This window comes from Capricornis sumatraensis, chromosome 2, assembly GCF_032405125.1.
Source record: "Capricornis sumatraensis isolate serow.1 chromosome 2, serow.2, whole genome shotgun sequence".
In the NCBI taxonomy this organism is placed as follows: domain Eukaryota; kingdom Metazoa; phylum Chordata; class Mammalia; order Artiodactyla; family Bovidae; genus Capricornis; species Capricornis sumatraensis.
In genome coordinates this window covers 13,970,154-13,984,524 of record NC_091070.1, presented here as the reverse complement: position 1 = coordinate 13,984,524, position 14,371 = coordinate 13,970,154, and the positions used below count along the sequence as shown (strand labels likewise).

At 44.5% G+C, this 14,371-nt stretch overlaps 1 protein-coding gene across 6 annotated transcripts in view; it reads left to right on the top strand.

Annotated features, from left to right (window-relative positions):
- Positions 1-8,199: 8,199 nt before the first annotated feature.
- Positions 8,200-14,371, top strand: part of ADCK1 (aarF domain containing kinase 1) — a 113,530-nt gene continuing 107,358 nt past the window's right edge. For all 6 annotated transcript variants that reach the window (XM_068965315.1, XM_068965313.1, XM_068965317.1 and 3 more), the window contains exons 1-2: positions 8,200-8,334; positions 12,670-12,753. In XM_068965315.1, coding sequence (XP_068821416.1) covers positions 8,200-8,334; positions 12,670-12,753 — 219 coding nt within the window. The remainder of the gene's footprint in view (positions 8,335-12,669; positions 12,754-14,371) is intronic.

Sequence of the window (14,371 nt, the reverse complement as noted above, 5' to 3'; positions counted from 1 at the left end):
TAATTGTGTTGTTTGTCTCTGTATGTTTATTCTTTAATTCCTCTAGGTCTTTGTTAATTGATTCTTGTATTTTCTCCATTTTATTTTCAAGGTTTTTGATCATCTTTACTATCATTATTCTGAATTCTTTTTCAGACAGTTTGCATGTTACCTTTTCATTTATTTGGACTTCTGTGTTTCTAGTTTGTTCCTTCATTTGTGTAGTATTTCCTTGCCTTTTCATTATTATTATTATTTTAAAACTTACTGTGTTTGAGGTCTCCTTTTGCTAGGCTTCAAGGTTGAATTCTTTTTTTCTTTTGGTTTCTGCCCTCCTAAGTTTGGTCCAGTGGTTTATGTAAGCTTTGTATAGGGTGAGATTTGTGCTGAGTATTTTTGTTTGTGTTCCCTCTGATGGGCAAGGAGAGTGAGGTGATAATCCTGTCTGATGATTGGGTTTGTATTTTTGTTTTGTTTGTTGTTTAGATGAGGCATCCCACACAGGGTGCTACTGGTGGTTGGTTCATGCTGGGTCTTGTATTCAAGTGGTTTCCTTTGTGTGAGTTCTCACTATTTGATACTCCCTAGGGTTGGGCAGAAAGTGAAGAGGAACTAAAAAGCCTCTTGATGAAAGCAAAAGAGGAGAGTGAAAAAGTTGGCTTAAAGCTCAACATTCAGAAAACAAAGATCATGGCATCTGGTCCCATCACTTCATGGCAAATAGATGAAGAAACAGTGGAAACAGTGTCAGACTTTATTTTTGGGGGCTCCAAAATCACTGCAGATGGTGATTGCAGCCATGAAATTAAAAGACGCTTACTCCTTGGAAGAAAAGTTATGACTAACCTAGATAGCATATTGAAAAGCAGACATGTTACTTTGGCAACAAAGGTCTGTCTAGTCAAGGCTATGGTTTTTCCAGTAGTCATGTATGGATGTGAGAGTTGGACTGTGAAGAAAGCTGAGCGCTGAAGAATTGATGCTTTTGAACTGTGGTGTTGGAGAAGACTCTTGAGAGTCCCTTGGACTGCAAGGAGATCCAACTAAATCATTCTAAAGGAGATCAGTCCTGGGTGTTCTTTGGAAGGAATGATGCTAAAGCTGAAATACCAGTACTTTGGCCACCTCATGCAAAGAGTTGACTCATTGGAAAAGACCCTGATGCTGGGAGGGATTGGGGGCAGGAGGAGAAGGGGATGACCGAGGATGAGATGGCTGGATGGCATCACTGACTTGATGGACATGAGTCTGAGTGAACTCCAGGAGTTGGTGATGGACAGGGAGGCCTGGCGTGCTGTGATTCATGGGGTCGCAGAGTCGGACACAACTGAGCGACTGAACTGAACTGAACTGAGGGTTAGTTCTCTGATAGTCTAGGGTCTTGGAGTCAGTGCTCCCATTCCAAAGGCTCAGGGCTTGATCTCTGGGTTTTTTTTTTTGCCAGGATTCAGTCATTTTAAGATCCTTAAGATCCAGGTACCAAGTCTCTCTGTGCCTGTAGTCAGTAAGGTTGATGAAGGCACCCTGAGTCCTGCACCGAATACATAATCGATCTCCATCTGCTTCTTCCATTCCTTGAGAAATTGTGTCCTCAAAAAACCTCCATTACGGGGTCTTCTAAAAACTGTTTTCAAAAATTCTTAATTTTTCCCACCTTCAGAAGTGAAAGGCCACAATGGGGAGATGTGTGAGTGAAGCAGGCAGAAAACCCGCCAGGGAAGTTGAGTGGCCCTCAGGAGTTCAGAGGAGTTTCGAGAGCATTTTTTGTAAATCAGAGTCTAAGAGGCTGTGAAGGTCGCAGAACTGGTGGGCAGCAGAGCCAGGATTCTTCCTGGCTCCAGAGGCTGAGTTCCTGACCCCTGGTTGCTCTATACCACCTTCTCAGTGTCAGCTTTTCTTCAGGCCCCACAAGGACGGTCCTCATGGGCCTGCTTGAACTGATGATCTCAAAGGAGAAAGGTGTGTGAGGACCTGAGGGCACTCAGCCTAATTTCAGGCCTGCTTCCGGGTTCAGCTTGGAACCTGCATCTTGGTAGAAACAAGGTGGAGGGACATCAAGTGCACTGCCCCTTTTGATAGAAGATACTACAGGCTGAGGCTGTAGAGAGCAAGGCAGAAAGGTGGGGTTAGGTGGGGGACTGCCAAAATGTTAGAAGTGGGGCATGTAGAAGTTGATGGAGTGGGGCGTAGTAAGACACTTTACTAAGCCTGCCATTGGGCAAGGAAATAGCCCACAGTGGTGGTGGTAGTGGTGGTCGTAGTGTTACTGGAAGGGACCCCTTCCAGGGCCTGGGAGTGGGCTCTTGTCTAATTTGGAAGTGAATTATCTGAAGAGATGCACATACTGACAAACCAAAGGGCTGTATTGAAAAGTGGTGTTTGAGCAGAGGGCAGCAAGGTAAGAGAACCCAGGAGAACTGCGCTGCCAGGTGGCTTCCAGTCTCAGGTTCTATGGAGGTTGGGTTACCTTTCTGGGTTGTCTCTGGCCAATCATCTTGTTTGTGCCTATATCTGGTCTGACTCAGGGTCCTTCCTAGTTGGGTGTGCATCTCTCAGCCAAGATGGATTCCATTGTGAGGATTTCTGGGAGATTGGCAGGACATATGGGCTGGGCTCTCCTCTCTCCTCTTGACCCCTCCCAAATTCTTCTTGGTCCAAGATTCCCTAACAATAGTGGCTTGTACTGTGTTCTTGCTGTGTAGGTGGCACCTTGCTAAATATTTGCATGATTTCCTCATTCCTCACCACCTCATCAGGTAGGCATGGCTTTGATCACCCCCATGGCATAGACAAGGTCACAGGACTCAGTGTAAGAGAGCGTGTTGGGGCTCAGACTCAGGCCACTGGATTCTGGTATGCTTATTCTCAACCATGGTGCTCTCTCTCATCTGAAAGGAAGTAGGGATAGCCAACCACTAATGCCAAAGAAGCTGAAGTTGAACAGTTCTATGAAGACCTACAAGACCTTCTAGAACTAACTCCCCCCAAAAGATGTCCTTTTCTTCATAAGGGACTAGAATGCAAAAGTAAGAAGATACCTGGAGTAATAGGTAAGTTTGGACTTGTAGTACAAAATGAAGCAGGGCAAAAGCTAACAGTTTTGCTAAGAGGAAGCCCTGGTCATAGCAAACAATCACTTCCAGCAACATGAGACTACCCTACACATGGACATCACCAGATGATTAATACTGAAATCAGATTGATTATATTCTTTGCAGCTGAAGATGGAGAAGCTCTATACAGTCAGCAGAAATAGGACCAGGAGCTGACTTTGGCTCAGATCATGAACTCCTTATTTTCAAATTCAGACTTAAATTGAAGAAAGTAGGGAAAGCCACTAGGCCATTTAGGTATGACCTAAGTCAAATCTCTTACAATTATACAGTAGAAGTGACAAATAGATTCAAGGGATTAGATCTGATAGACTGAGTGCCTGAAAAACTATGAACAGAGGTTAGTGACATTGTATAGGAGGTGGTGATCAAAACCATCCCCAAGAAAATGAAGTGCAAAAAGGCAAAATGGCTGTTTGAGGAGGCCTTACAAATAGCTGAGAAAAGAAGAGAAGTGAAAGGCAAAGAAGAAAAGGAAAGGTATACCCATCTGAATGCAGAGTTCCAAAGAATAGCAAGGAGAGATAAAAAAGCCTTCCTAAGTGAACAATGCATAGAAATAGAGGAAAACAATAGAATGGGAAAGACTGAAGATCTCAAGAAAACTAGAGATACCAGTTCTTTGGCCACCTCATGAGAAGAGTTGACTCATTGGAAAAGACTCTGATGCTGGGAGGGATTGGGGGCAGGAGGAGAAGGGGACGACCGAGGAAGGATGAGATGGCCGGATGGCATCACAGACTCGATGGACATGAGTCTGAGTGAAATCCGGAAGATGGTGCTGAACAGGGAGGCCTGGCATGCTGTGATTCATGAGGTCACAAAGAGTCGGACACAACTGAGCGACTGAACTGAACTGAACTGAGAGATACCAAAGGAACATTTCATGCAAAGATGGGCACATAAAAGGACAAAAGTGGTATGGACCTAACAGAAGCAGAAGATATTAAGAAGAGGTGGCAAGAATACACGGAAGAACTATACAAAAAAGATCTTAATGACACAAATAACCATGATGGAGTGATCACTCACCTAGAGCCAGACATCCTGGAATGTGAAGTCATATGGGCCTTAGGAAGCATCACTATGAGCAAAGCTAGTGGAGGTGATGGCATTCCAGTTGAGCTCTTTCAAATCCTAAAAGATGATGCTGTGAAAGTGCTGCACTCAATATGCCAGCAAATTTGGAAAGCTCAGCAATGGCCACAGGACTGGAAAAGGTCAGTTTTCATTCCAATCCCAAAGAAAGGCAATGCCAAAGAATGTTCAAGCTGCTGCACAATTGCACTCATTTCACATGCTAGCAAAGTAATGCTCAAAATTCTCCAAGCCAGGCTTCAACAGTATGTGAACCAAGAGCTTCCAGATGTTCAAGCTGGTTTTCGAAAAGGCAGAGGAACCAGAGATCAAATTGCCAACATCCGTTGGATCATAGCAAAAACGAGAATTCAAGAAAAATATCTACTTCTGTTGCATTGACTATGCTAAAGCCTTTGACTATGTGGATCACAACCGTGGAAAATTCTTTAAGAGATGGGAACACCAGACCACCTTAACTGCCTCCTGAGAAATCTGTATGCATGTCAAGAAGCAACAGTTAGAACCAAACATGGAACAGCAGACAGGTTCCAAACTGAGAAAGGAGTATGTCAAGACTATATATTGTCACCCTGGTTATTTAAATTATATACAGAGTACATCATGTAAAATGCCAGGCTAAATGAAGCACAAGCTGGAGTCAAGATTGCTGGGAGAAATATCAGTAACCTCATATGCAGATGACACCACCGTATGGCAGAAAGTGAAGACGAACTAAAGAGCCTCTTGATGAAAGTGAAAGAGGAGAGTGAAAAAGATGACTTAAAACTCAACATTCAAAAAGTGAAATCATGGCATCCAGTCTCATCACTTCATGGCAAATAGATGGGAAAACAATGGAAACAGTGAGAGACTATTTTCTTGGGCTTGAAAATCACTGTGGATGATGACTGCAGCCATGAAATTAAAAGACGTTTGCTCCTTGGAAGAAAAGCTATGACAAACCTAGACAGCATATTAAAAAGCAGAGATATTACTTTGCCCACAAAGGTCTGTGTAGTCAAAGCTATTTCCAGCTGAAGTAGCTCAGCTGGAATTCCATCACCTCCAGTATCTTTGTAATCATGTATAGATGTGATAGTTGGACCATGAAGAAGAACTGATACCTTTGAACTCTGGTGTTGGAGAAGACTCTTGGGAGTCCCTTGGACTGCAAGAGATCAAACCAGTGAATCCTGAACTAAATCAACCCTGAATATTTATTACAGCAACTGATGCTGAAGCTGAAACTCCAATACTTTGGCCACCTGATTCAAAGAGCTGAGTCATTAGAAAAGACCCTGATGTTGGGAAAGATTGAAGGAGGAAAAGGGGATGACAGAGAATGAGATGGCTGGATGGCATCACTGACTCAATGGACATGAGTGTGAGCAGGCTGCAGGAGATGGTGATGGACAGGGAGTTCTGGCTTGCTGCAGTCCATGGGGCCACAAAGAGTCAGACAGGACTGAACAACAACAAGGAGGGGGTAAAGGGGACACTGCAAGCATGGTTTAATTTATTCTTTTTATCTACAAACCCTTTACTTGCAGAGTTAGGAACTGATCCCAGGAGTTGGGCCAGAACATTTGTGTTTAGTGAAAGAAATGAATTTCTTAAATTATCCCTTTAAAAATAATTGCTTGCAGTCATCCTCCTGGGGTGAATGCAGTCATCTGGGGTGTGAATGGGTAGGATAAACTTGGAAGGCTTGTTTGGGGGCATGGTTTCACTGATGAATTTGAACACATGAAGCCTCTATTAAAGATGAAATATTAACAAGAATGGTTCTCAAACTTTGCATAAAAATAACCCATTATGTTTCCTATTGAAATGCAGATTCCCAAGTCCTACCCCCGGTGTTGATTCAGCGGGCCAAAGGGTGGGCTTCAGAAATCTTCATTTTTTTTTTTTACTGATACATCATTATCATTATTAATTTTTAATGAAATATAGTTGATTTATGATGTTTCAGGTGTATAGCTAAGTGATTTATTTAAGCATATTTTTGTTTTTCAGATTCTTTTTCCATTATACATTATTGTAAGATACTGAGTATAGTCCCCTGTGCTCTGCAGTAGGTCATGTTGTTTATTTTATACATAGTAGTGTGTCTCTATTAATCTCAAATTCCCAATTTAGCTCTTCCCAACCCTTTCCCCTTTTGGTAATCATAAGTTTGTTTTTTGGGTCTGTGAGTCTAGCAGAAATCTGCATTTTTGAAATGGCACCCAGATTGATATTTTTTGCAAGTGTTCTTCTAACCACACTTTAGAAATGTTGGCTAGGAAAAGAAGACTGCAGAAGGAAAAACAATGGGATTATAAAAAGAACTGGGTCCCAAAAAGTCAAGAAAGGAGAGAAAAAGGCACAGAACAGGTAGGAAAATAGAAAGCACAGAAGATGATAAAATTAAGTCGGAATACATAAGTGACTATATTAAATGCAAACAGACAAAACCCACTATATACTATTTAGAGAGACAGTATAAAGTGTAAGTTGAAAGTAAAAGAATGGAAAAAGCTGTCCCTGTGGATACTTTAAAAAAAATCTATGACTATATTATGAGGCATGAGTCAAAACTGACTTTAAAGAAAGTGGAGACAAGGCTATTTGCAGCAATTGTCTCCATATGGAGGGGAATCAGAGGCACAGATCAGGGAGGGGATGGTCATAGACTGAGTCCAGAGCAGAAACAAATGGGGTGATGACCTAAATTTTCCTGCTGCAGGGAAATTTCCCCCTCCGAGTCTGTGCCGGATTTGTACTTGTAGGTGGCTTGGTGGTGGCACTTCTCCTAGGTTGGTCTTCTTCACTGGCAGCTGCAGCTGTGGTCAAGGATGTTAGATGGAATATTCCTCGGAGTTGAAGGGGAAGGTGCCTGTTGGGTACAGTGGCCTCAAAGACTGTGCAGCCACTTGGTGGACTGAGCGGTACAAGTAGGGTGGGGAAAGTATCAGAGAGCCCACTTGGTTCAGCTGAGCGGAACTGTGAGTTTGGTTAATCAGAGCATATCTGCAGGGGGACCTTGAGCCGTAAAGCAGCCTATGGAACTGGGAGTGGACGAAGTGATAACAGCCATGGTGTTGGCTTTCAAGGAGCTTACAGTCTAGAAAAGGGGCCGTCTATATTCCATCCAAAAGAAATAGTTTGAAATTCGATCAGATGTGGAGGGCTTACCTGGCAGCTTCTGAGCAACTGCCGTTTTGGCGGTGGCCCCTTCCAACCTGGGCCAAGAGGGCTGACGATGCTTGTGCGAGCTTAGTGGTGTAATAATAGTTTTCAGGGAACAGAAGTTACCGTGCTCTCGCTTCTCTTATCTAAAGCAGTATGCTTGACTACATATTCATCATCCTTTCTCTTATCCGCTTTGATTTTCTTTTTGGCACTGATTGCCTGCCGTTCTTCTAATACATACCTTATGGTCTGCCACCCCCTCTAGAGTGTTAAGAACTTTGTTCTCTTGGCTCTCTCCCTAGTGCCTAGCACAGTGCCTGGTGCTGTGAAAGGAAGCACGGCTTTGAGCATTGACCCGTGCTGGATACTGCGCTCAGCATTTCATACATGTGATCTCATTTTATCCCAACAACTAGTTTTTTTTAAATTTAGTTTTTAGTTTATATTGTTTTGGCTGCACTAGGTCTTCGTCACTGCGCATGAGCTTTCTCTCGTTGTGGCATGTGGGCTCAGTAGCTGGGGCTCTAGATCACAGCTTGGTCGTTGTAGCACATGGGCTTTAGCTGCCCCTTGGAATGCGGCATCTTCCGGGACTGGGGATCGAACCCTTGTTCCCTGCATTGGCAGGCAGATTCTTAACCACTGGATGACCAGGGAAGTGCTTCCCCAGCAACTTTTGAGGTAGGTATCATCATGTTTCTCAAATGAGGCAATGTGGATGCAGTGAGGTTGAGAAAATGACCCCAAAATCGTACAGTCTATTAAGTGGCAGAGCCCGGATTTGCATTTGGCTCCGTCTGACACTCTTTAACTGCTCCCCTTTCTATGTTTTCCCGCTGCAGGGTCTGGGGACATGGCCAGAAAGGCTCTCAAGCTCGCCTCGTGGACTAGTGTGGCTCTCGCTGCCTCTGGCATCTGCCTCTACAGCAACAAGTACTTGGACCCCAGCGACTTTGGTGCTGTCAGGGTGGGCCGAGCAGTGGCCACGGTAGGTTCTTCTCCTTTCGGGAGGGGCAGAGGGACCGCAGCACTGCTTGCAGGTGTTCATGCATGTGGCCAATGGACTCGCCAGTCACACATATGTGGCGATCCACATGTGCGAAGCCCTCACTACACATTTGCACCGTCATGGAGGTGCACTGCCCCCCGTGCTGCCCTGTGTCCCTGTTCACACAACCTCTGCCATCCTGAAGTAAAACATAGAGTGGGATTGCCCAGGGTCTCTGTTCTGGAAAGTTACCTTTGCAGAACCTTCCATTTCTTATTTTAGGGACCGACTCATCAGGCGGTCTCCTCAGCAAACACACAGGGAAAGAGGCATTTGCAGCTTTGCTTAAATCCTAGGCGAAAACTTGGTCTGCCTCCAGTGAGCTCCTGGGAACGGTTCATGACGGACGCAGGGCTCACACTCAAGAGTGTCGGGGCCTGAAAGAACTTTGGGGATGTGCCCCAAGCCCCAGACTAAGAGAAGCAGAGCCGAATATTTGACTGTTGGAGGTTTTCTCCAGTGGCTCAGCGTCATGTTCTGGTATGATGGTGCCCTCTGTACCTCTGTTGAAGGCGGCTCCTCCAGACGGCACTGTGTAGTTGCTCCGTGGTGGGCAGGTGGCCACACGCTTCGCGCCTCCTCTCCTCCGTGGTCTGCTGCAGGATGAGCTCATGCGTCCCTCCCCTTGGTGCAGATATATACTCCGAAGCACAGTCTGTCTGGGCTCTCGTCTAATCGTTCCTTTAAATTCTCCCCAGCCTGGCTCAGACATGGGGCCTGTTCCTCAATGTAAAGTGTAACTTATCATAGCTCACGATAAGCAAATAGACACACAGGCCATAGAATATGCAACGATTCCCACGTGCTTGCTAGGGGCCCTTTCTGAGCCCAACATTGTCTTGTAGCCTTCAGGGGTAGAAACGAACTGTCTTGAAAGAGCTTCTGGTTGAGGAGTGTCCGCACGTGGATGGGTCAGAAAAACAGTCTAAAGCCCGGGATTGTGTCAAGCTGCGTGACTCAGGTGATGGCTGCTGTGGGACCTCAGACACAGGAGTGAGTCCTGTGGGCTGGGAGTCAGGATGCGTGTCTTAGGGGAAGCGGGGTTGGATGGAACCTTAGGAATTTGCATAGTCAGAGAACAGGGACGAAGGTATAAGTCTGTGCTGTATAAACCAGCCACTGGGTTGTGCGTTCTTTTCTTCTTTAAATAAGTGGTTTATTTGGGGATCATTTTAGGTTTATAGAAAAGTTGGAAAGATAGTACAGAGTGCCCATATGCCCTTCATCCAGTTTCCCATAATATTATAATCTTACGTGACCATGATACATTTATGAAAACTAAGAAAGTAACATTGGTACATTGCTATTTGCTAAACTCCAGGTTCTATTCAGATTTGATCAGTTTTATGCTGTTTCTGTTTCTGGATCTACTCCAGGATATCACATTGCATTTAGGGCACTTGATTTTTGTTTTTGTTTGGCTTAGGTTTTTTTTTTTTTTTTCCTTTTGAAATTTTTATTGAGGTTATTGTAGATTCACTGGGCTGTATATTCTTTAAAGATCCAGGCTCTGGTCTTTTTTTTTTTTGAGGGGGAGTGATATTTAAAAAATCCTCTTATTGAAATATGGTTGCTGTAGGATATTATATAAGTTACAGGTGCACAATATCGTGATTCACAGGTTTTAAAGGCTATGCTTCATTTATAGTTATTTAAAAATGTTGGCTATATTCCTCGTGTTACACAATATATCCTTCTAATTTTATACCTGATAGTTTGTACCTGTTAATCCCCTTCCCCAATTCTGCCCTTCCCTATTTCCCTCTCCCCGCTGCCATTGTTCAGTCACCAAGTTGCATCCGACTCTTTGCAATCCCGTAGACTGCAGCACACCAGGCTTCCCTGTCCTTCACTGTCTCCCGGAGTTTGCTCAACCTCATGTCCGTTGAATTGGGGATGCCATCCAACCATCTTATCCTCTGTTGCCCCCTTCTCCTCCTGCCCTCAATCTTTCCTGCATCACAGTTTTTTCCAATGAGTCGGCTCTTTGCATCAGGTGGCCAAAGTGTTGGAGCTTCAGCATCAGTCCTTCCAATGAATATTCAGGACTTATTTCCTTTAGGATGGACCAGTTGGATCTCCTTGCAGTCCACGGGACTCTCAAGAGTGTTCTTCAACACTGACGCTCAGCCTTCTTTGTGGTCCAGTTCTCACACCTGTCCATGACTACTGGAAAAACCATAGCTTTGACTAGATGGACCTTTGTCAGCAAAGTAATGTGTCCCTGCCTTTTAATATGTCTAGGTTGGTCATAGCTTTTCTTCCAAGGAGGAAGCGTCTTTTAATTTCATGGCTGCAGTCACTGTCTGCAGTGATTTTGGAGCCCCCAAAAAATAAAATCTAGGGCTCCAGAAAAAATTGCTTTCATTTTTTCCTTTTCTATTTGCCATGAAGTGAGGGGACCGGATGTCATGATCTTCAATTTTTGAATATTGAGTTTTAAGCCAACTTTTTCATTCTCCTCTTTGACCCTCATCAAGAGGCTCTTTAGTTCCTCTTCACTTTCTGCCATAAGAGTGGTATCATCTGCATATCTGAGGTTGTTGATATTTCTCCTTTCAATCTTATTTCCAGTTTGGGATTCATCTAGCCCAGCATTTCGCATGATGTACTCTGCATAGAAATTAAATAAACAGGGTGACAATATGCAGCCTTGACATACTCCTTCCCCAATTTTGAACTGATCCATTGTTCCATGTCTGGTTCTAACTGTTGCTTCTTGATCTGCATACAGGGTTCTCAGGAGACAGTAAGGTGGTCTGGTATTCCATCTCTTTAAGAATTTTCCACAGTTTGTTGTGACCCACACAGTCAAAGGCTTTAGCATAGTCAGTGAAACAGAAATAGATTTTTTTCTGAAATTACCTTGCTTTCTCAATGATCCAATGGATATTGGCAGTTTGACCGCTGGTTCCTCTACCTTTTCTAAATCCAGCTTGTATATCTGGAAGTTCTCTGTTCATGTACTGCTAAAGTCTAGCTTGAAGGATTTTGAGCATTACTGTGTGATCATGTGAAATGAGCACAATCGTATGATAGTTTGAGCATTCTTTGGCATTGCTGTTCTTTGGGATTGAAATGAAAACTTAGCTTTTCCAGTCCTGTGGCCACTGCTGAGTTTTCCAAATTTTCTGGCATATTGAGCGCAACACTTTGACAACATTATCTTTTAGTATTTGAAATAGCTCAGTTGGAATTCCATCACTTCCACTAGCTTTGTTCATAGTAATGCTTCTGAAGGCCCACTTGATTTCACACTGCAGTCTGGCTCTAGTGACCACACCATCAAGTTTGTTCTCTACATCTGTGAGTCTGCTTCTTTTTTTATATCCTCTAGCTTGTTGCATTTTTTAGATTCCACATTTAAGTGATACCATTCAGTATTGTCTTTCTCTGTCTGACTTATTTCACTGAGCATAATGCAGGGCCCTGGTCTTAATTATCCTTGTGGACCACTCAGGCCGGGTCTTGCTAGCGGCTGGTATTCAGTAAGTATATGTGGAATGGAATGAAACTTTGGGAGTATAGACAAAGGAATGGATTTGGAAATATAGACAAAGGACTCTTCTTAATACCAGCCTTGTTAAGCCCCTTAGTTTCTAAGGGCCTCAGTTGCTGAATTCTAAAAAGGAAGGTTTGGGCTCAACAACCCTCAAGCCTCCTCTGTACCTGAGATCCCTGGGAGCCTGTAACTTTCTGATTCATCAAACATAAGGGAACCTCTTCTGGAGTTTTGACCAAGGGACCTAGATTTAAAACTTATGCTGTTAGAGCAAACATAAATATGAAATGGTGTTTATTTGTGATACAGAGAGATGGGATAAGTTTATCCAACAGCATTCATCTAACTAGTATTTGTTGAGCGCTCACCTGGGCGCTTGGCACTGTGAAAGATGCAGGGGATACGATGATGAATAGGAAGGACACGCCTTTGTGCTTATAGAGCTTAATTTCTAATGAAGTGGAGACTGTCCATATACAAGGAAACCAATGAGCAAGGTAACCTTGGATGGTGGTTTGTCATGATAAATAATTGGGAGTTCCCAGTGGGTGGGGGTCTCTTTAGATTGAGGGTCTCTGCAGGGGTGGTATTTGTGCAGAGCCTTGACTAATAGGGAGAAACCAGCTAGACCAGAATCTGGGGGCAGGGCCTCTACTAGATGGGATTGCTTCTCTGAACATGCCACCTGTGTCAGGGGCCTGGTGATGTGGGCCTTGGATAGTGGAGTAATATTTGATGTCTGGTGCTAAGCCTTCCTCTTTCTTGGTTCACAGACGGCTGTGATCAGTTACGACTATCTTACATCCCTGAAGAGTGTCCCCTATGGCTCAGAGGAATACCTGCAGCTTCGATCCAAGGTAAGCACCCGGGGGACCCATCTGAGCTGGGCCAGATAAGTCCAGAGCTGACTGCAAAGCCAGCAAGCTTCTGGTGTGTAGCTGGAGATGGGCAGGGGATGGGTTGGAGATAGAGGCAGGTGGCTTGGGAGGAAGGAGGGGAGCTGTTTTAACGCCCAGGGGGTGGGCTGCCAGGCTGCCATGAGGCTGGGCCCCTGGTTCTCAGGTTATAAATCTAAAAGGTGCTGTTGGGGAGGCGGGTGTGTGTTCCCGGGGAACGCAAGTGTCTGCGATGACTCAGGAGGGCAGAAGGCAGGCTGTCCCTGATAACTCAGCTGGCTTCCAAACTGCCTCGTCAGGCAAAACCCAATGGAAAGAGGTTCGTTGCTTTCCTGTCCTCTGAAGGCTACCCCTGCTCTAGGCCTCTGAGTGGCACTGTCGACCACACACTCTGGTCTCATTTAGAAGACGGTAGTTGATTTTGGTGCTCTGCCTGCATGTCCCAGAGAGTTGGGGGATTAAGCAAGAGGGCACTTGTGTGGGATGTAAGTTGAGTTTGGGGTCAAGTAGAGATATCTTCTGGCTTCCCAGGAGGCACAGTGGTAAAGAATCCTCCTACCAATGCAGGAGACACAAGAGATGCAGGTTGGATCCCTGGGTCGCAAAGATCCCCTGCAAGAGGAAATGGCAACCCGCTCCAGTATTCTTGCCTGGAGAATCCCATGGACAGAGGAGCCTAGTGGATTAGAGTCTAGAGAGTTGCAGAGGCAGATATGACTGAGCGACTGAGCATGATGGATACCTTCGATTCTTCCAGAGAGAGGTGTGTGATAGACAGAGGTGTGTGATAGATCTGTGTGTCTTTGCTCAGTCTGGAAGGCCCTCTGCCCCCTCGTTATCTTTCAGGACTCAGCGCAGACACCTTGCCTTTGTGACACTTTCCTCCTTAGTCATCCTAGCTGGCTGGAATAATTACTTTTAAAATTTTAATTTAAACTTTTCATTATGAAAATTTCAACCATCCACAAGGGTAGAGCAGTATGAACCCCTATGAAACTGTTAATCCAGCTTCAGGAATTGTCAGCATTTTGCCAGTCTTGTTTTATCTGCTGTCCCCTTTATTCATCCCTTCATTTACTTCATTCATTACTATTTTTTGCTGAAATACTTAAAAGCAAATCTCCAACATCATATTATTTGTAAAAACTTCAGTATCTATCTGTAATAGACAAGGACCTTAAACAAACACCTTAACTATAGGACCATGATCATTCAGGCACTCAGTCATGTCCGACCCTTTGTGACCCCATGGACTGCAGCACGCTAGGCCTCCCTGTCCATCACCAACTCCTGGAGGCTACTAGAACTCATGTCCATTGAGTTGGTGCTTCCATCCAACCGTCTCATCCTCGGCCATCCCCTTCTCCTTCTGCCTTCAATCTTTCCCAGCACCAGAATCTTTTCCAGTGAGTCAGTTCTTCACATCAAGTGGCCAAAGTATTGGAGTTTCAGCTTCAGCATCAGTCCTTCCAGTGAATATTCAGGACTGATTTCCTTTAGGATGGATCGATTGGATCTCCTTGCAGTCCAAGGGACTCTCAAGAGTCTTCTTCAACACCACAGTTCAAAAGCATCAATT